At 40.0% G+C, this 21469-nt stretch overlaps 1 protein-coding gene and 2 long non-coding RNA genes across 5 annotated transcripts in view; 1 reads left to right on the top strand and 2 right to left on the bottom strand.

Annotated features, from left to right (window-relative positions):
- The first annotated feature begins 785 nt into the window (after nucleotides 1-785).
- Nucleotides 786-20727, top strand: LOC309651744. 2 transcript variants are annotated; one of them, XR_014258353.1, is made up of 3 exons: nucleotides 786-876; nucleotides 1149-4581; nucleotides 15387-15448. It is a non-coding gene; the product is annotated as an uncharacterized lncRNA (long non-coding RNA). The 2 variants fall into 2 exon arrangements; XR_014258352.1 differs by lacking the exon at nucleotides 786-876 and adding an exon at nucleotides 20713-20727 and having other exon boundaries at nucleotides 4471-4581; nucleotides 15387-16613.
- Nucleotides 13130-21469, bottom strand: part of PPP2CB (protein phosphatase 2 catalytic subunit beta) — a 32226-nt gene continuing 23886 nt past the window's right edge. For both annotated transcript variants that reach the window (XM_082444680.1, XM_082444681.1), the window contains 4 exons: nucleotides 21087-21176; nucleotides 20813-20974; nucleotides 18519-18637; nucleotides 13130-13927 (listed from right to left, as the gene is read on the bottom strand). In XM_082444680.1, coding sequence (XP_082300806.1) covers nucleotides 13855-13927; nucleotides 18519-18637; nucleotides 20813-20974; nucleotides 21087-21176 — 444 coding nt within the window. In that variant the 3' untranslated portion in view covers nucleotides 13130-13854. The remainder of the gene's footprint in view (nucleotides 13928-18518; nucleotides 18638-20812; nucleotides 20975-21086; nucleotides 21177-21469) is intronic.
- LOC309651765 lies at nucleotides 15299-18510 on the bottom strand. Its single transcript, XR_014258376.1, has 2 exons — nucleotides 18084-18510; nucleotides 15299-18024 (listed from the first exon to the last, which is right to left on the bottom strand). It is a non-coding gene; the product is annotated as an uncharacterized lncRNA (long non-coding RNA).

Raw genomic sequence — 21469 nt, 5'->3', positions numbered from 1 at the left:
CCTGTGTGGCACAGAACTGAAGCTTGCCAACAGCAACGGGGCTTGTGCAGTTATGTGGGAAGTGGAAAATGGAGCTAACGAATTAAGGGATCTAGCTAAATATATTCCCAACCAGATTATTGAAAATACCAGTGGTTTCTTCTTGCTGCTTATAGTAAAATGTGAGAGCAAAGAGAGAAGTTAAAGAAGGGACTTAAAGAGGAACCAGGCTCACTGGTTTGCCAGATGCCAAATAACGCAAAATGCCTTCAGAGTGAAGGTTAAATCAAGAGCACTCTTAGGAAAGCACGGTCTAAAGATGAAGCCAAGAGTGTAAATGTAAAATCCTTTGTTAAGATCTGAGACAGATCAAAGGTGATGCCTCAGAATAAGACTCACAGATGATTCAAAGTTTAAAAAAATATATCAGCGGTAACCTGGTCAGCTTGGACTGACAGAAGTGAAAATGAAGAGAGGCCTTTGGACCCCCCAAATTCTACTGCTGGGAAGCAAGCTAATGAGAAAACGGCTTGGCTCCGTTGTAAACCTGTCAAGTAAAAGAATGACTCAGAAGGTGAGGCCAAGGCCTCCGAAGGCCAAGTCAAGAGCCATTGGAAAGTCATTTCCTGGCAGGAGGACTGAGTTCTAGTCAAGGAATTTCTAACGCTTGCCCAGCTGGATTTCAGAACGGCTCACCAACCGGTAACTTCTGTGTGCCATTCATTTTCTGTCTTTCTGAGCAGGAATCATGCTGTCTGATCAGCATTTATACTGGGCAAGGGGAGGGGGAATCACGTTTCTATTCACAGGCCTACAGATCTGGAGGAACTGCCTGAGAGCTGCGCTTATGAGCTACATATACTCCTGTAGTCCCATCGTCGCCTGGACCTGATTTAGGTAAGAGTCTGGACTTGGAGCTGGTGCCTAGTGGGTTGAGACTTTTGTGTCCCTTGGGAGGGGGTGGGCTGCGGAGCCAGCCTCCGAGATGGCCCCAATGGTCCCTCTGTCCTGGTATTCACACTGTTGTTCCTGCTGTTCCCTCGTGCGATGTACCAGGGTTGATCATAGGAGCAACAGAATTAATCGGAAATAATGATATGTCCTTTCTTAGATTAGATTACAAAGGACAGCTGCTTCTCTCTTGGTTCTCTCTGTCTCTGTCTCATCAGTTACTCTGACGGAATCATGCTGTTCGCAGCCCGGTGGAGAGGACCCCGTGTCAAGCAATGGGAGCCTCCTGCCAACAGCTCTGCAAGTGAGCTTGGAGAGAATCCGCCAGCCCCAGTCATATCCAGAGACTGCAGGCCTGGCTGACACCTTGACTGCAGCCTAATGAGAGACTTAAGCTGCTCCTGGATTCCGGACCCTCAAAACGGTGGGAGAGGTAATACGCGTTGTGTAAAGCTACACGGTTTTGGGGAAATTTGTTATGTGGCAATAAATAACTAGTACAAGAAATATTCAGGGCATTTCCCCCAACAATATGAAGACGTCCTTAGGAATGGCTTTTACTTTTCTGGATAGATTCTTTGGTTCCTCTAGGTGTTGATAGCCCTTTATCAGGGTTCCTTTCAAAGACTTCTTTGAAATAGACTCAAATGCAAATAGAAATGCAAAAGAAAAAAATCCAAACATTTCCGTATTTACCTGTTCTGATTACAGGCTCTATTTTCAGTTGTCCATCCACATCCATTTCCAAGGGTATTGACTACAGGAAAGAATTATTGCCATTTTTAAAAGATCTCTGTTATCTTTTAAAAAGCTAAAATTTCAGTCATTAACAAATAGGTCCTAAAATTTGTGGAATAAAGGTTCCTCCAGCCCCCCACTCCCCAATTTCTAACACAAAAACATTAGGGCCATTTCTTTGCCTGGCAATATGTTTTTCTTTAACACAAAGAAGAAACACTATCAGTCATGTGTACAGGTAAAGGGCTAAAAATAGATGGTTAATTGTTTCCTTGGTGACAAAAGCTAATTCTTGCTCTGAATTTAGGGAAACTACAGGTGCCTTAAATCTTTAGATTCTTGGTTAATAATACTATTCTTTTATACTGTAGTCCTCGTGCAATGAGTTGGAAAAATTAGAAACATGATTAAGGAGTTATTTTTTACAGGTGTGATAATGGTATTGTGGTTGGGTGAGAGAGAGGACAGTATGTGGGGATATAGATGAATAACTATTAAAGCTAAGTAAAAGGTACATTGAGGTAACTTATACTCTTATTTCTACTTTTGTATAATTTTCCACGATAAGATGTTTAAAGATATCAACAGCTTAAGATAAAAAAGGGGACAGACTTGTAATTTGTCAAGTGATATATGAGAGAGGTGTGACTTAAAATTGCTTTAGATTTTTTAAAAGAATAGCCCCAGGGAAAAGTAACTTGAATCCTATTTCAGCTTAGCCTGTTTATTATTGTTTTTAATAATATCCTTCAGTGAAGGAGTAATACTGAAAAATTTAGAAGACCTACATCTTAAGTATACTAAAGAATATTCCGAGTGTCGACTGAAAAATAAAAAATGCACAACGTTTGAGAGTTGTGAGTTAAGTTTTACTGGAGGCAAAATGCGGACTGTCGCCCAGGAGGGAGAGACAGCATTTCAGGGAGCTCTGAGAAACTGTAGTGGCAGAGGGGCGGGCGGAGGTCGGTGTTGTACGTGCCTTTAGTGACGGGGCGCGCGCAGTGAAGCACGCGTTTTGGCAGAAGCTTGTCACGAGGAGCAGACGTCACCATGAGGGATTTCAGTGCTTTTCTAGATACGAGGAGATGCAAGAATTGGGCTCATAAAATCGTCTCCTAAAAATATCGAACTCTGAAGACCTGTTCTGCCAGTTTTTCCCAGAGCGCAGAGGGCCTCATTCCTGCTCTCCACCCTGAACTCCTTTCAGGGGGTGTTGAAGGTCAGCCGCTGCAGCAGCTCCTGATTTCATCCTTGTCGAGGTGGATGGCGAGTGCCAATTTGTAGTTGGCACGGGTATTTAAAAATAGTGTGCAGTCAACCTAATCAGGAGTGCACTCTATAACTTGTTTATCTCTAGCACACAAGCCACATACCCTTATTTAGAGAATTTCCCCTACTTTTATTACTCTTCCTCTCTGTTCCTGCCTCACTTCGTAACTTTCTCCCTCACTGTCATGGACTGATGTGGGAGATCAATTGAGTAATTGGGTTTAATGATACAGTGGATGCCTGTTATCGAAACAACCTATAAATGTCATTTCAGGCTGTTCTACTATTGACAGTGACACTAAGGTGTATTTTGTAGTGGGGAGAAAAGAAAATAAAAAGCATAAAGCCATCTTTTTTTGAAGGAAATTTTAAAAGAAATGTGCCATTCCTCTTTAAAGGGGCGGGGAGTGGGGTGTAGGGGAAGAGACTAGCCTTAATGAGTTCATCGTTCTGCTAGCTGAAATTGAGATCCTGAAAATAGCAAGTTCTAAACCATACAGCAGTTTTGGACTTCCACTTAGGATCTGAAGAAATCCACTTAGAAAGCTGCAAAAAATGTTTCTCCCACCCTGACAAGAAAGGGATGGATGACAGACGAAAGCGTAACATTTTAGAGCCCTCAGGTGACTGAGGCTGCGAGGTAGACAGAAACTGAATTCCAAAGAGGGAGAATCCACTGAGAGGAGAGACGGGGCACACAGACTCTCTCCTGTCTCACATCAATGGGAGAAAAGGTAGCTGCTATATAAGCAGGTAAGAAAAATTTAGCTAAGATTTTAACATTTGTAAAAGCCAAGCGTGGGCTGTTGTATCACTTTGGAACAGGACTGGCTACTTAATTTGTGGGTCTTAGTGCAAAATGAAAATACGAGAACCCTTGCTCAGAAATGAAGAATTCAGGATGGTGACAGCAGAGCGTGAAACCAGACGCAAGGACCTTCTAAGTGTGGGCTGTTTGTGAGCGCACAGGTCGTGTGCCTCGAAGCCAGTGCTCAGACGCAAAGGCGGTTCCCACTCACCTGAAAGCTGTTCGCCTTCACCAGGTGTCCGCGAGAAGGAGAGAGAGCACTGCCGGCCTCCGTACAAACGAGGAGGTGATTGGTGTCTGTGCAGGAGCAAGCTCAAAGCCCCACTAGCTTCCCGGGCTCCTTCTCCCCTGCAGAGCCCAAGTCTTAAGGTGCTGGGGGTGGTACGCCAGGTACTATGGCCACAGGACACTGGCAGAGATTTACTGTTTCTAGAGAAACGGTAAAAGCAAAACCCACCCTCCTCTTCCAGGACGCAGGCGAAGACTTGTTGCTGCTGGGGGAGGGGTAGAAGCAAAAAGTCCCTGCTGCTGGGGGAGGGGCAGATACAGGTACCAGGTGATGGCCGGCCTGCTGCGGGTGGTGCAAAGAACCACCGCCCCGGACCCACCGCAGTTGCCAACCCGGGTTTGGAGGCCACAGGTAGGAGGGACAGGAGTGCCAAGAAAGCCTCACCCCTGAAGCCAAAGTACAAAGGGCCTGCCTGAGATTTGAGGCCGAACTGGGACAAACAGCGTCTCACCTGCTCCTACCATGAGTTTAGCACCAGCCACGAGCAACAGCTGTCTACACCGGGGACGGGGTCAGAGCCTGGAGGAGGACCCGCTCTCTGATACAGGTATGTGGGGGCCATGGAAAGCCGAGGGGGGCACGGGGACACAAGGAAGCCTGGCACCCAGCCCTGCCCTGAGCACCAGGTAACAGCACCCAGCCCACCGTTAGTGGGATGTGAGGCCTCCACAGGCCTGAGGCTCTGAGACTGTGAGTGATGCTGAATTCTATACCTAGTGAAGGTATATTTCAGAAAATGAATCATGAGGGAATGCCCTGGCGGTCCAGTGGTTAGCACTCGGTGCTCTCACTGCCATGGGCCTGGGTTCAATCCCTGGATGGGGAGCTAAGAGCCCACAAGCCGTGTGGCGTGGCCAAAAAAAAAAAAAAAATCATGAAGTTTTTTTTTTTTGGCAGAAAAAAAAAAAAATCAGATTTCAGTTGCCAGGTGCAGTATTGGACATCCAAAAGGCTATCAGGCAGGAGAAATATTTTTTAAGACATACAAAAGCTGAAGGAATTCATCACCAGCAGACTTGCACTACAAGTAAGTCTTTAAGGCAGAAGAATAATTATACCAGAGCGAAATATGAATCTAAACAAAGGCATGAGGAGCCCTGGAAATAGTTTATATTTAAATGACTAAAGACGTAAAAGTCTGAAAGATTTTTATTATTTATATCCCTTTAAATAAGAATCTACTGTTTAAACAAAAGCAGTAATATTCTATGTGAATTTTCTTTCTCATTAAAAAAAATGCTTTTTGTCTCTCTTCCCCCCATTCCCCCCATTCCCCCCATTCCCCCCATTCCCCACCCCCAGCACCACACAGCACTGCACCACACGTGAGGTCTTAGTTCCCCGACCAGGGATCAAACCTGTGCCCCCTGCATTGGAAGCGTGGAGTCTTAACCACTGGAGCGCCAGGGAAAGTCCCTGTGATTTTTAATATGTGCAAAAGCAACAAGTATGACAATAGCACAAAGTTGGGGCAGGGATAAACAGAAATATTATAAGGTTCTTATATGGTATGTGGCATGGTATAATATTACTTGAAGATAGACTGTATTAAGTTAAAGGTATACCACAAATCCTAAAGCTACCACTTAGAGTAACAAAACGGTAAGCTAATAAGCCACTAAAAAGATAAATGGAATACAAAATATTTAATCTAGAAGAATTAAGAAAAAAAGAATGTATGGGACAAATAGAAAACAAAGAGCAAGATGATAGACTTAAACCTAACCGTACTGATAATCACATTAATTGTAAATAGTCTAAGTACCCCCAGGTAAAGACAGAGTGTTAAATTGGATTTATTTTTAAAAATATTTATTTATTTATTTAGGCTGCCCTGGGTCTTAGTTGAGGCATGCAGGATCTTTAGTTGAAGCATGTGAACTCTTAGTTGCGGCATGCATGTGGAATCTAGTTCCCTGACCAGGGATTGAACCCGGGCCCCCTGCATTGGGAACGTGGAGTCTTACCCACTGGACCACCAGGGAAGTCCCTAAATTGGATTTAAAGAATAGCACCCAACTGTATGTTGCCTTAAAAAAACAGTGGTAATGGATAAACACCTCCAAAGAAAAACTACAGCTAATATGAAATATTGGTTGTCTTAGCTAATACAATGATGAAACATGTAAGAAAAGTCACAAAGATTAGGAAGGAAGAAAAGAGCTTTGTATTCACAGACAACATGATTTTGTAATTTAAAAAAATTCTAAGTATAAGAATTAAGTGTCTTTAATATGGCTACTGGATACAAGCACGATACTTTAAAAATCACTTATTTTTATTTATCATCAGTAAACAATTAGAAATTAAAATAGAATGGTATCATGTTTTACAACAGCATTTTAAAATCAAATAGGAGAGATAGGCAGAGAAACATTTCTGATACAGTGAATCCCGGAAACAGCAGAGAACATGTTAATCTCAGGAAGGGGTGGCGGGACTGGGGAGGGATCCCAGAGGAGATATTCTTGAAGCTGAGTCTTAAAAGCCCCCTGCGAGGAGAAAGAGTGGGGCTTGGGGGAGGAGCCGTGGGCTACGTGCCCTGAGTCCGGGGTGAGACTGGACAAGTACACAGGGCCGAGCTAGATAGAGTTTGGGCACAAAGATTTTGAGAACTTTTCCATGTTTCTGTTGACTTGGTCTAGGGACCACCTGCTCTGCCAACCCCGCCTGCCTCGTTCCTCCCAGGTGCTCCCCACCTGGAGTCAAGGTACCAGGTGTCTAAGCCAGAAACGTGGGAGTCACTCTTGACCCCTCCCTCGTCCTCACCTCCATCCAGTTAATTATCAGGGCCTGCCATGTCTTCCTCCTAAACCCTCCCCAGGTTCACTGTCTGCTCTCCATCCCCACGGCCACTCCCCTCCTCCAGACAACCCTCTTCACTCCTGAATCCAGTGGCTGGCAGTGACTGGGTCTCACCACCTCCGAACTTTCACATTAGAGAACTCCTTCTAAAGCACATCTGACCACATTCCCCCTCTGATTGAAAACCCTTTTCATCCATCCATTTAACATATACTGAGCAAGCTTTTGTTACATGTCGAATACTGTGGACACAGCGAAGAGTAAAACAGAGAATTTAAAGCCGATTGGGGTGGCAGACATCAATCCAGTGATCCTCCACCACCAAAACAATATATAATTACAAACTGGGATGTGTGTCATAGGAGGGTCTGACCTAGTGAGGGAGGTCCTCGAATGCTCCCCAAGGTATCCATCTGAAGTTTGAATAGCAGTCATCCAGATCAAAGAGTCAAGGATGGGGCAAGAGCTGATACAAAAGCCTTAGAGGTGCCTCTCTGAGCCTCAGTTTCCTCATGTGTATAATGGGGATATTTAGAGTTGTGAGGATGAACTGAGTTACTATGTATAAAGTCCTTAGAACAGGTCCTAGGACGTAATAAATTTTCAATAAGTGTTAACTATAATAATAATAACTATTAATTTTTTTTAAAGTAGAGCTGTTGGAAGCTTATCAGCAAAGGAGTTAAATGAGAAAGTAGCATTTTTTTAAAGGTCATTCTGGCTTCAGGGAGCATGGATTGGAACAAGGAAAGAACAGATTTGGGGGGCTTAATGAGGATTCTTTTGCAGGGGTCCACTGAGAGCCATGGGGCATTTAAACTTAAGGAAGCAGAGGGGACTTGGAGAGATTTTGTGATTTAGGCAGAAGAAACTACTAACCTTGATGTCTGATTGGCTGTGGGATGCCATAAGAGGTGGCAAGGGGCCTCCCGAAACTGTGGCCCTGGCAGCAGGGGGTGGTGGTGATGTTCTTCATGCAGGTCAGGGGAGCCTGGAGGAGGACCAGGTCGGGAGGTGCTGAGCCCAGTTCTGGACATATTCAGATTCAGGTACCAGGGGGCATCCAGGGTGAGGGGCTGCAGAAGCAGCGAACCAGGTCTGGAGTTCAGAGGAGAAATGGTGGCTGGAGACGTAAGATTGAAATTGTTGGCAAATACGTGAAAATTGGACCACAATCAACCCTTCTGGAAAAGGTGGGAGGAAGGCAATAGCTACATGATTTTTAAGGTTTCTCCTGGTTCCAACATGTGTAGGATTCCAAGTGTTGAGGTTGGTAGGACCCCAGAGACAAAAACCCCGCAAAAATAAATAAATAAATAAATAAAATGAAATATGGTTAGATGGCAAGATTTATACACCAAATATAATACCCCAAATAGTATAATACAATGTTGAGAGAAATTAAGGAAGACTTAAAGGAGGTATATGCCATCTCCACGGAGTGGAAGACTCCATGTGAAAACATCTATTCTCCCCAAAGTGATAGATACTACAATCCTGGTCAAAAGCCCAGCAGGTTTTTGGTTTCTTTTTCTCCTATGTGTGTGACTATAACAAGCTGATTCTAAAAAGAAAAAAAAAAATTTTATTGTGGTAAAATATACAGAATTTACCATTTTAACCATTTTAAAGTGTATAATTCAGTGGCATTAAGTACATTCACAATGGTGTGCAACCATCATCACCAACGATTTCCAGAACTTTTTCATCATCCCAAACATACTACACATTAAATAGTAACTCCCCCTTCCCTCCTTCCCCAGCCCCTGGTAATCTCTATTCTACTTTCTGTATCTGTGAATTTGCCTATTCTAGGTACCTCATATAAGTGGAATTAAACAATATTTGTCTTTTTGTGCCTGGTTTGTTGCACTTAGCATGTCTTTGAGGGTCATCCATGTTGTAGCATATATCAGAATCTTTCCTTTTTATGGTTGAATAATATTCCATTGTACGTATATACCATATTTTCTTTATCTACTTGCCGGTTGATGGACATCTGGGTTGTTTCCACCTTTTGGCTATTGTGAATAACACTAGTATGACCACTGGTACCTAGTGTATTCTTTGTAAGATTTAAATGAGTGATTCAATTTCTTTAACAGTAACAGTAGTTAGACCCCATTTTTTTTTCCTTTTCCATTATCGTTTTTTTTTTTTTAAACATCTTTATTAAAGTATAATTGCTTTACAATGGTGTGTTAGTTTCTGCTTTATAACAAAGTGAATCAGTTATACATATACATCTGTTCCCATATCTCTTCCCTCTTGCATCTCCCTCCCTCCCACCCTCCCTATCCATTATCGTTTATTACAGGATGTTGAATATGCAATAGGACGTTGTTGTTTATCCATTCTATATATAATAGTTTGCATCTGCTAGTCCCAAACTTGCCATCCATCCCTCCCCTCCCCCCCACCCCTTGGCAACCACAGGTCTGTTCTCTATGTCTGTGTAGACTCCATTTATTCTTGAGTCAGTTTGATAAGGTCAAAATACCCTAGTAATTTGCTCAGTACTTCTTTTTTGCTCAGTTTTCAAATTTATTGGCAAATATTATTCATAGTACCCTCTAGACTTTTAAATCACTTCTCTTTTATTCTGCAAATTCATGCTTTTGTTTGTGCCCCTGAATGTTTTCCTTCATTTTATTAATCTTTTCAAGTACCAACTTTGGTTCTGTTGATATTTTCTTTTGAATCTTTTCTTTCTTTTGATATTTGCTCTTAACCTGTTAACTTTTATGGAATAGTAAACACTTACCTCAGTTAATTTTCAGCTTTTCCTCTGTTACAATACAAGCATTTAGTTATAAATTTCCCTGTAAAGCCTGGTTTGGTTGCACTGCACAAGTTTTGTTTCTGTAAACAGCTTCATTGAGGTATATTTTACATATGAAATATTCCCATTTCAAGGGTACAGTAAAGATTTTTGGTAAATTTACCAAAAGGCGCAATCATGACCATAAACCAGTTTTAGAACATTTTCATCATTCTAACAAGAACCCTCATGCCCATTTACAGTTAATTCCCATTCCCATTGGCCAGGCAACGACATTCATTCATTCATTCATTCATTCAGCTAGCTGCGCCAGGTCTTTAGTTGCCGCATGCAGGATCTTTTAGTTGTGGCATTTGGGATCTAGTTCCTTGACCAGGGATCGGACCTGGGCCCCCTACGTTGGGAGCGTGGAGTCTAAACCACGGGACCACCAGGGAAGTCCCAGGACTAATCTTCTGTCTCCATAAATTTGCCTTTTCTGGGCATCTCATAGAAATGGAATATGTGTAGTTTCTCATGTCTGGCTTCTTTCATTAGCATGTTTTGAAGTTCATCCATGTTGTATTATGTTTCAGTTCACTCCTTTTTATTAATGCTGGTTTACTATTGTATAACATTTTTGTCTATCCACTGAACAGTTGACGGACATTTAGAATGTTTCCAGCTTCCAGCTATTATAATTAACGTTGCTGTGAACATTTGCGTGCATGTCTTTGTGTGACCATGTATTTTAACCATCTACATGGGTAGCTATGAACGAGTGGAATTGCTGGGTCATGGTTACTTTACGTTTAAGAAGCTGTCAAGTTTCCCAAAGTGGCTGCACCATTTTACATTTATCAATAGTAATGTGTGAGGGCTCCAACTTTTCCACATTCTCACCAATATTTGTTATTTGTTCATAAATAAGAAAGGCTTATTTATTATACCCTTTCTGATGGGTGTGAAGTGATATCTCAATTGTGCTTTTAGTTTACATTTCCCTAATGACTAATGATGTTGATCTTTTCATGTATTTATTAGCTATTTGCATATCTTCTTTGGTGAAATGTCTTTTCACATCTTCTGCCCATGTTCTGATTGTCTTATTGAGTGGTAAGAATTCTTTAAAAATCTGGATACAAGTCTTTTATCAGATGTGTGATGCAAATATTTTCTTTCAGTGTATGTCTTTTAATTCTGTCCTTTGAAGCACAGAAGTTTTGAATTCTTTCATGGTCCAGTTTATCAACTTAATAATTTTGTGTACCATTCTTTTGGTGTTATTTGAGAAATCTTTGTTTAACCCACCTTGTCAAAGGGGTTCTGTGTTTTCTTGTTAAAGTTTGATCCATTTTTAGTGAATTTTTGTGTATGATGGGAGGTAAGCATCTAAGTTCATCCTTTTGCATTTGCATATAACAATTTTCCAACACCATTTGTTGAACAGACAATCCTTCCCTTAATGAACTGCCTAGCTATTTTTGCTGAAAATTATTTGACTATAAATGTAAGGATTTATTTCTGGACTTTCAATTCTGTTCATTGATCTGTATGTCCATCCTTACATCCTATACTACACTTCTTTTTTTAAGGGATTTTAATTAATTAATTAATTAATTTTTGACTGTGTTGGGTCTTTGTTGCTGCGTGCGAGCTTTCTCTAGTTGCGGTGAGCAGGGGCTACTCTTCATTGCAGTGCACGGGCTTCTCACTGCGGTGGCTTCTCTTGTTGCGGAGCACAGGTCTAGGCACGCAGGCTTCAGTAGTTGTGGCTCACGGGCTCTAGAGCGCAGGCTCAGTAGTTGTGGCACACGGGCTTAGTTACTCCATGGCATGTGGGATCTTCCCGGACCAGGGCTCGAACCCATGTCCCCTGCATTGGCAGGTGGATTCTTAACCACTGTGCCACCGGGGAAGTCCTGTACTACACTGTCTTGAAAACTGTACTTTTATAGTTAAATTTTGACATAGGGAAGTGAACGTGCTCTTTGTTCTTGTTTTTCAAAATTGTTTTGGCTATTCTATTTTATCCACGTAATTTTATATGTATTTTCATAACCAGTTTTTCTAAATTCTGTTTTATGGAAGTTTAAATTTCCTTTACTTCCTCTTTGACCCTTATTTTTGAAGTTTCAAAATTTATAGGTATTTCTATAAATAATATTTTTGCTGTTAACCTCTAAATTAATTGCACCATAGAGAATGTCAATGTTTTGAAAGTTTTTGAGACTTGCTTTATGGCCTAATAATTGCCAATTGTTATAAACGTTCCATATAAACTTGACAAGAATGTGTATTCTGTTAGGATACAGAGATGTATATATGTTTATTATATCAATCTTATTCAAATGTGTTGTTCAAACCTTCCACAGTTTTTGTATTTTACTTTATAATAACAGAGAAGAGTTGAAATCTGCCACTGTAATGAAAACTTGTCAAGCTTTCTCTGCATTTGTAAGGCTTTTTGTTTTTAACATATTTGAGGCTATTTTGGTATAAGCATTCAGGTTTAGAATTATGAGATAACTATTTGTATTGATCCTATGCTCTTAAATTTTGTTTCAAAGTCTATTTTAATATTTATATAGATACTCCAGTTTTCCTTTGTTTAGTATCTTTTCTTGGTCTATCCCATCTTCTAATTTCAACCTATCCAAGTCACTTTGCATCCGGTGTGTGTCGTTTTTTTTTTAATTAATTTATTTATTTATATATTTTTTGGCTGTGTTGGGTCTTCGTTTCTGTGCGAGGGCTTTCTCTAGTTGCGGCAAGCGGGGGCCACTCTTCATCGCGGTGCGTGGGCCTCTCACTGTCGCGGCCTCTCTTGTTGCGGAGCACAGGCTCCAGACGCGCAGGCTCAGTAATTGTGTCTCACGGGCCTAGTCGCTCCGCGGCATGTGGGATCTTCCCAGACCAGGGCTCGAACCCATGTCCCCTGCATTGGCAGGCAGACTCTCAACCACTGCGCCACCAGGGAAGCCCCCGGTGTGTGTCTTGTAATCAGGTATATAGCTGGATTTTCTAAAACACCAACTCTTACCCTTTGTCTTTTAACTAGAGAATACAGTTGATTTACGTTGATTATAATTTTGAGATGTTTATACCTATTTTTACCATCTTGTTTTCTTATATAAAGACAAAAGACTTTAGTTTTCCTCTGTGTCTTCCATCTCCACTCCGCAGACTCGGCATGTTCCCTTCTACCATCTGGAATTCATGCTGTACATTTAAACAGCACTACTACTTGTACTAAACTTTATCTGGAGATTAATTTATTCTCATTTCTAGATCAAAAGGTAAAGATAAAAATAACATTTTGGTTTTTAAAATATTCTACCCAGCCATATGATATCCTACAGTTCTTAGCATATCATCCATAGTTTAAAATGTGAATAATACAAATTACCTAATGAAATGATGTTTAGAAATAAGAATGTCTTTTATGGCCTAAAAGTCATCAGGTACTCCTCTTAAAAATTTTTTTCTTCTGAAAATAAGTCCTAAACAAAGAACACTACATTTAAAGTACCTCAACACAACTGTTTATTACAGGTCAAGAGATCTCATATGAAGTTACAAAAGAGTAAAACTTTCATTTAAAGTGTACCACAGTAAATCAACATGTTTTTGTTTAAAATGGAAAGTTTATTTGCTCAGTACACCAAATAGAATGCAAGCACTGTCATGACAAATATACAGAAATATGCAGATCAACATAAAATAGTAATTTAGTTTAAAGGAAGGGAAATCTCTTTAAATGTTATGACAACGTACTCCCAAGAATCTTTTTTTCAGTTAATTATACATTTCAATAAAATACACGGTAATGAATTAAGTGGAAGTTAGCTTGTGAATTTTTCTTAAAAATAAAAATCCAACCCTATTAATCCATGCCAGTTAAACACTCTAACTAAAATTTCCAAGTAAGTGCAAAAGGAGATGGAGTTAGTTACCTTTTTTGCTTGAACAGTCCCAAGGAAAATGGTTAACTACAAACACAGCAGGCAAACTGTTAAGACCGACTGATCTAGAACATAGTGTTGAACTAATTTCAGTCTCAAGTTGTGCTAAATGCTCATCATTAGTATGGCACAGTTTGGTCCATGATATGGTTTAATGCCAAGACAGATCCCAATTTGTTACAGAAACACAGACATTACTGTTGCTTTTTTTTGTTTTGTTTCTAAATATATATATTTTAAAAAGCCAGGTATACTTCCACATACAAAGGCAGGTTTTCCCGGGAGGAATTTACAGAAAGTAGTCTGGGGTGCGCCGGGTCACATGAGGCTCTCCACGACGAGGTGCTGGGTCAAACTGAAGGCTATAAATGGCAAAAAAGAAAGCAAATGGTTAAAGGATTTGACGCTGCAGGCAAACGAATCAATAAAGAACAAGACACTGAGGTAGAAAGAGCAGTCCTCGTCTCCCACCTTTTCTGTGTTGTTTATGGCTGGAATGACCCTGGGTAGGTCAGTGCAGGTGTTCTCTTTCATAGAACTATCTCACAGAGCTACGGTGAAGATTCAGGCAGACAAGATGTCTGGTTCATGTCTGGCATAAATGGTTTGTAGTATTACTATCAGTTGAATAGAAGTAAAGAGAGCAGACATGCTTGTTTTAGATTTTAGAGGAAAAGCCTTCAGTCTTTCACTATTAAGAATGATGTAATTAGCTGTGGGGTTTCTGTAGATGACATTTATCAGGATGAGAAAGTTCCCTTCTTTGACTAGTTGAGTACAGCTGACCCTTGAACGACACGGGGTCGGGGTCCCGACCCTCTGCAGTTAAAAATCCGAGTGTAACTTATAGCCAAGCCCTCCGTATACGCGGTTCCTCCCTACCTGTGGTTCCAAAGCCCCTGTAGTGCTGTAGTGTTTAGAGCACTAAAAAAAAATCCACATACAAGTGGACTCACGCAGTTCAAACCCATGTTGTTCAAGGGTCAACTGTACTTTTATTGTGAAAGGTTGCTGGATTCTGACAAATACTTTTTCTGGCCTTAATGAGATCATGTGGTTTCTGTCCTTTATTAATATGGTTTATTACAAGAACTGATTTTCATATTTTGAACCAACTTCGCATTCCTAGGCTAAATCCCACTTAGTCCGTGTATAATTCTTTTTATATACTGCTGGATTTGGTTAATACTTTGTTGCAGATTTTTGCGTCTATATACATAAAGAGTATTGATCTGTAGTTTTCTTAAAATGTCTTTGATTTTGGTATTAGGGTAATATAATCTTTAAAGAATTGGTTGGGAAGTAATCCCTCCTCTTCTGTTTTTTTGTAGGTCTTTGTGAAAGACTGGTGTTAATTCCTTTTTAAACATTTGGTCAATTCACCAGCGAAGCCAACTGGGCCTGGGCTTTTCTTTGTAGGAAGTTTTAAAATTATTAATTTAATTTCTTCATTTGTTACAGGTTTATTCAGATTTTCTATTTCTAACTGAGTCAGTTTTGGTAGTTTTTCTTTTTGTCCTTCTAGGAATTTGTCCAGTTTATCCAAGTTACCTAATTTGCTGCCATATAGTTATTGTATTCCCTTATAATTCTTCTTCTTTCAGTAAGGCTGAAGTAAGTGGGGATTTTGGTAATGTGAGTCTTCACTCTTTTTTTTTCTTGGCCAGTCTAGTTAAGGCTTTTCAGTTTTGTCAAAAAGAGACAACTTTTGGTTCCGTTGGTTTTCTCTACTATTTTTCTACTATTTCATTTTATTTCCACTGCTAATTTTATTTCCTTCCCTATGCTTGCACTGAGTTTAGTTTGCTCTTCTTTTTCTAGGTCCTTAAGGTGTACAGTTAGGTTATGGAGGCTGGAAGTTGGAGACCAGGGTGCCAGCATGGGTGAGTACTGGTGAGAGCCCTCTTCTGGGTTACAGATTGTCAACTTCTAATTCTATCTGATTTTTAATACAGGCATTTACACCTATAAATTTCCCTGCAAACACTGCTTTCACTGTATCCCACAGGTTTTGGTACACTGTGTTTTCATTTTCACTCATCTCAAAGTATTTTCTCATTTCCCTGGTGATTTCTTCTTTGACACCCCCCCCCCCAAAGGTTATTTAGGAGTGTCTTAATTTGTACCTATTTATACATTTTCCAGTTTTTCTTTTGTTATTGATTTCTGATTTCATCCCACAGTGTCTGGAGAATATACTTTGCATGACTCCAATCCTCTTAAATTTTCTAAGGCTTGGGGTTTATATCCAAGCACATGGTCAGTGTTGGAGAATGTTCCATGTGCGATTGAGAAGACTCTGTGTCCTGCTGTTGCCGAGTGGAGTGTTCTGCAGATGTCGGGTAAAGTTGTAGTGTTTTTCAAGCCTTCTATTTCCTTGCTGATCTTCTGTCTAGTTCTGTTATTGCAAGTGGCATAATAAAGTCTCCAACTATTTTTGTTTGTCCGTTTCTTCCTTCAATTCTGTTCATTTCTGCTCCATATATTCTAGGGCTCCACTGTTAAGTGCATATGTTTATGACATATTTTCCTAATAGTCTGACTCTTTATCATTGTGAAGTGTTCTTCTTTATTTCTAGTTACAGTTTTTGTTTTGATATCTGTTTGGTCTGGTATTAGTATATCCAGTCCAGCACTATTATGGTTACTATTTGCATGATGTATCTTTTCTCACCATTTTTAACCTATTTGTGTTTTTGAATCTAAATTATGTTTCCTGTAGACATTATAAAGCTAGATATTTAAAAACAAAAACACCAACTTGATAATTTCTGCCCTTTGATTGCATTGTGTTGATGACTCACTCAGTGTTATTGATATGACTGGATTTATACCTGCCATTTTCTTTTTTTTTAAATATGCCTTTCTTTGTTTGTTGGTTCCTGCTTTAACTGCTTTCTTTTTAGTAAAATATTATTTTCTAACATAGTATTTAAATTCCTTTAATAACTTTACAATTATTTTTCTTTTTTAGTGGTTGCTCTGGAACTTAGAATACACAACTTATGAAATTCTACTTCAGATTTATAAATTCTGGTGATTTAAGAGGTATTTACTCCTAGATAGCATATAGCTCCTTTCCATTTCCATTCCCCGTTTTTGGTATTGATGTTATACACAGTATATGTTACAAACCCCCAAAATTATTATATAATACTTTTTAATATAATTACTATTTTATATACTCTTATGACCCTAAAGAAGCTGAGAGAGAAGGAGAGTGAGTGTATATTTATAGATTTTTGTTAAATAACCTTCTCATTTTTATTTTCTTCATATTCTTCCTTTAATTCAAATTACCATCTGGTGTCACTTCCTTGCTTTAGTACAGCTTTGTTCCCACCCACCTCCTCTGTGCTGTTACTATCAAATCTACGACTGCATTTCTATATATTGTTTCTTTTAAGTTCAATTATACTACAAATATATCCTTATTGTGTCATGCAACTGGTTTTTAAATCACTTAAGAAGGTGCAGTTCTACCATCTTCTACTATTACTACCTTGTGTGTGCAGTTGACTTACTGTCTGGTATCATCTGCTTTCAGCCTGAAGTGCTCCCTCTAGTATATCTTGTACGGCAGGTCTGCCAGCACTGAATTCCCTCAGTTTTTGTTTATCTGGCTATGCCCTTCTTTTGCGTTCATTCTGAAGTTGTGCTGGATATGACCTTGGTTTTTTATTTTCAGCACTTTGAGTATGTTTCATTGCCTTTCTGAGGAAATGTCAGCTGATTATTCAATGAGGTTCCCTTTTGTAAGTCATTTTTCTCTTACTGCCTTCAAGATTATTTCTTTTAGACTCTCAACATTTTGACCATGATGTGTCTGACTGCTCCTGTGTGGGTACAGCCTAATATACGTGCATAGCCGTCTTGTCTCCCAGAGTTGACTGTGATGATCTCAGGAAAGCTCTTCTTCACTATCTCTTTCCCTGGTTTTACCTGTTAAAGTTCTCCTTGCTCTCCTCTTTTGCTTGTTGCTACTATTATCATGGGAGCTATGAGAGCCTTCTTCATTGGTCTCCACCATAATACCCACTGTCTTCAACAAAATACTTAGGCTTGCAATTCTCGACCCTCTGTTCTAAGTAAGGTCAGCCCCCTCAGGCAGAGGTAAGGAACTTTTTGTTCTGCATCTCTCTCTGAACAGAACTTCTATGCCACTGTTCCAGAGTTGCAGGCAGGTATGATGGCCCACTTCTTAGTGACCACCCCTGTTCTAGAGCAGGCACTGAGGCAAGAACTGGGGATACAGCATTCCCTGCCTGCCGTACATGACTGGAACAGAGCCTCCACCCTAGGAGCCAGGGAGGGGAGGGAGTCTCAGCCTGACCGACTGCACCCACTGGGAGCAGAGCTTCTGTAACCCTGAACGGGGACAGGTGAGACAAGCTGGCACCTGCCGCCCCAGGGGGAGAAACCACAGCCCTGGACGGGGACAGGTGAGATACGCTGGCACCTGCCCCCCAGGGGGAGAGACCACAGCCCTGGATGGGGACAGGTGAGATACGCTGGCACCTGCCCCCCCAGGGGGAAAGACCACAGCCCTGGACTGGAGACTGGGGACTGGGGGAGGGGAGAAGTCCCATCTTCTTGACCATACCCACCCAGGACAGAATGACTGCAGTGTTTCTGTACAGGGGACCTGGAAACAGGAGGGAACACTTGTGACTCAAATTCCACAGACTCTGGTGTTATACTGAGAGTTAGCAGATCCAGAATAAGTGTTTCTGTATTTGCTGTATACATTTAGGACAAATTCCAAACACTTGAAACAATTATTTAAAGTAATGTTTTCCAGTCCAGTGTTTGTTCCTACTGGGGAGAGGGTTTGCCATGTTCCTCACTCCGCTATTCCAGAAGCAAAACTCCTCTATCTCTAACTTTAATAATCCACATTGCAATTTTCCTTCTGAAAGTGATTATATACAATTAAAATTTAAAGCTACTTACAAGGAATACTTCAAAGTGTCATCTAATTCCATGATAGCAGCCTGGTTCCCACAACGGTAACAGTAATTCGGTGCACTGAAAATGGTAACCACATTCCGATCGTGACACCAATTGTATCCCTGCAGCATTAAAAAAAAAAAAAAAAAATCAGTATTTCACCATAAAATCATAATGTTGACATAGCTAAATTTAGAAAACTAAACTCAAAAGTTACGAGTATTCTCTGTGGAAATGCAGTCTTCTGTGTTACCTTATGTGGTGTCCATCTTTAAATATGTACATCTGCACTGAGATTCAGCTATGGAGCTCAGTAACTGTTTTTCTGCTTAATCTATGCTTGAGATCGTGACTAGGATGTATATTCAGATTTCTCCCACAATGATGGAAGATGTCTCAATTCTTCCTCATAAATTATGTCAATTTTTGCTTTATGTACTTTGACTCTATTACTAGGTAAATAAAAATTTAGAATTATTCTCTCCTATATAACTGGGCCACTTTTCATCAGCAAAGACCTCTTTTTATTTCTAAATATACTACTGTCTTACAGCCTTTTCTGACTCATATTATTAACTATATTTTGGATAATTATCTAATTGATATACTAATACACCATTTTCCATCCCTCTATTTCTAGTCTGGGGTATCATTATGTTTTAGATAAATCCAAAATAATGGGTGAATTTTTTGATTATCCAATGTGAGACTCTCAGTATTTTAGGGAAGTAAAAATTTTTATCCATTCACATTCCTTATGATTATAATGAGGTTTATCTTTACTGTACAAATCTATGTTCTTTATTACCATGCTGTTACCCCTTCTGCCTCTGCTGGGTTAGTGAAATTTTCTCTAACATCTTGAAGCTACTCCCTACTGGTTTGGAAGGATTATATTCTATTTATATTCCTTTAATGTTTAAAAAATAGTAACATCATGGTAGAGAAATGTGGCAGGCACCACCTTAACTAAGTGATCCAAATTAGTTAATAGCACTAGCACTGGGAAAGATCTCATGACCTGATACGATGTGCTGAGAAGGACACATCATCATACTGTGATATGCCCGCCAAAAGTGCATATCCCGAATCATAAGGAAACATCAGCCAAACCGCAAATGAAGGCTATTTCTACAAAATAAAATTGCTTGTAGTCTTCAAAAATGCCAAGATTATGCAAAACAAAGGAAATCTGAGGAATTTCCACATCCAAGGGGACTGAATACAGCATGATACTGGATGAGATTATAGGTGCACACACAATTAAATTTTTCTATAAAAAAAATTTTGCTATAAAGGACATTGGTGAGATAATAAAAATTTGACTAAAGCGTTTATAGACTTAAAAATTTTTTTTATTATTTTATTTTTTTTGGCCGTGCTGCGAGGCTTGTGGGATCTTAGTTCCCCGACCAGGGATCAAACTTGTGCCCCCTGCAGTGGAAGCATGGAGTCTTAACCACTGGACCGCCAGGGAATTCCCTGAATAAAGCACTTAGATGATGGTACTATATCAATGAAAATTTCCTGACCCTGATAACTATACTATGGTTATTTAGGAGAAAGTCCTTATTTTTATAAAACACACATGGAAATTTGGATGTAAAGGAGGATCTCACCTGCAACTGACATTCAAACAGTTAAAGAAAAAAAGTAATGTGTGAGGGGAAAGGGGAATAGGAAGGGAGAAAGAATGATAAAGCAAATATTAAAATATTTATATTTGAGGAATCTGAGTGTAGGACAGAAAGGAATTTTTTGTTACCATTTTTTTGCAATTTTTCTTGAAGTCTAAATTAATTTCAAAAGTGAGATATAGGGCTTCCCTGGTGGCGCAGTGGTTGAGAATCCGCCTGCCAGTGCAGGGGACATGGGTTCCAGCCCTGGTCTGGGAAGATCCCACATGCCGCGGAGCAACTAAGCCCGTGAGCCACAATTACTGAGCCTGCGCGTCTGGAGCCTGTGCTGCGCAACAGGAGAGGCCGCGATAGTGAGAGGCCCGCGCACCGCGATGAAGAGTGGCCCCCACTTGCCACAACTGGAGAAGGCCCTCGCACAGAAACGAAGACCCAACACAGACATAAATAAAATAATTAATTAATTTAAAAAAAAAAAGTGAGATATAATTTTGCTCTGGCCAACTAGTACTCTTTCCCTACTTGCTAAAATCAGCCAAGTTTTTTCTCCTTTCATTTAGGTAATGGGGAGGAATGTTTCTGACATTCTAAGTCATGAAGCTTTATTAGAGAGACATTTATTTGAAACAGAGATCATCATCCTATAGGAAAAGGACATACCTCCATTACAAGTTGGTGAGCACGAGAAACCAGTGTGAGACCATTGGCATGGTTAAATGTTTCAGAAATATCTTGTCCAAATGTGTAGCCAGCGCCGCGTGGTGAAATACCCCACCCACCACGATCATCTGGATCTGACCATAACAGATCGCACATTGGGCCCTGGCAAAGAAAACGAAGTATGCGATGTAAGTTATGACTGCTCATATTTAACTAATCTAGGGTTACCACAATGTGGTTATAGTTCTTTCTTTTTCATTAAAACTAAGTTTACCTCATGCGGAACTTCTTGTAAGCGATCCAGGGCTCTTATATGATCCAGTGTATCTATGGATGGGGAGAGGCCACCATGGAGGCAGAATATCTGTTTATGAATTTAAAAAGAAAATGGATTTGTTTTATTAAATGCTAAAAGTTAATGGAGAGTAAATAATGGTTACCAATGTCAATCCTAGTCGCTTTTCTTTTCAAAATAGCATTTAATAATATTCACAGTGGAAAATGTATAATACACAATGGAAAAAAACAAAAAATGCACGACCAGAGAGCTGTTAACATTTAAATATACTTCTTTTTTCTTTATAATCCTAGGTATTTTATATAGTGTATTTCCACTTTCCCTAGAATGCGATTTCTGTGCTTGTGACCCACGATTAA

The sequence above is a fragment of the Balaenoptera physalus genome (assembly GCF_965194825.1).
Source record: "Balaenoptera physalus genome assembly, chromosome: 21".
Taxonomy (NCBI): Eukaryota; Metazoa; Chordata; class Mammalia; order Artiodactyla; family Balaenopteridae; genus Balaenoptera; species Balaenoptera physalus.
Note: the sequence above shows the minus strand (reverse complement) of the source record. Positions and strands in the feature narration are given on the sequence as shown.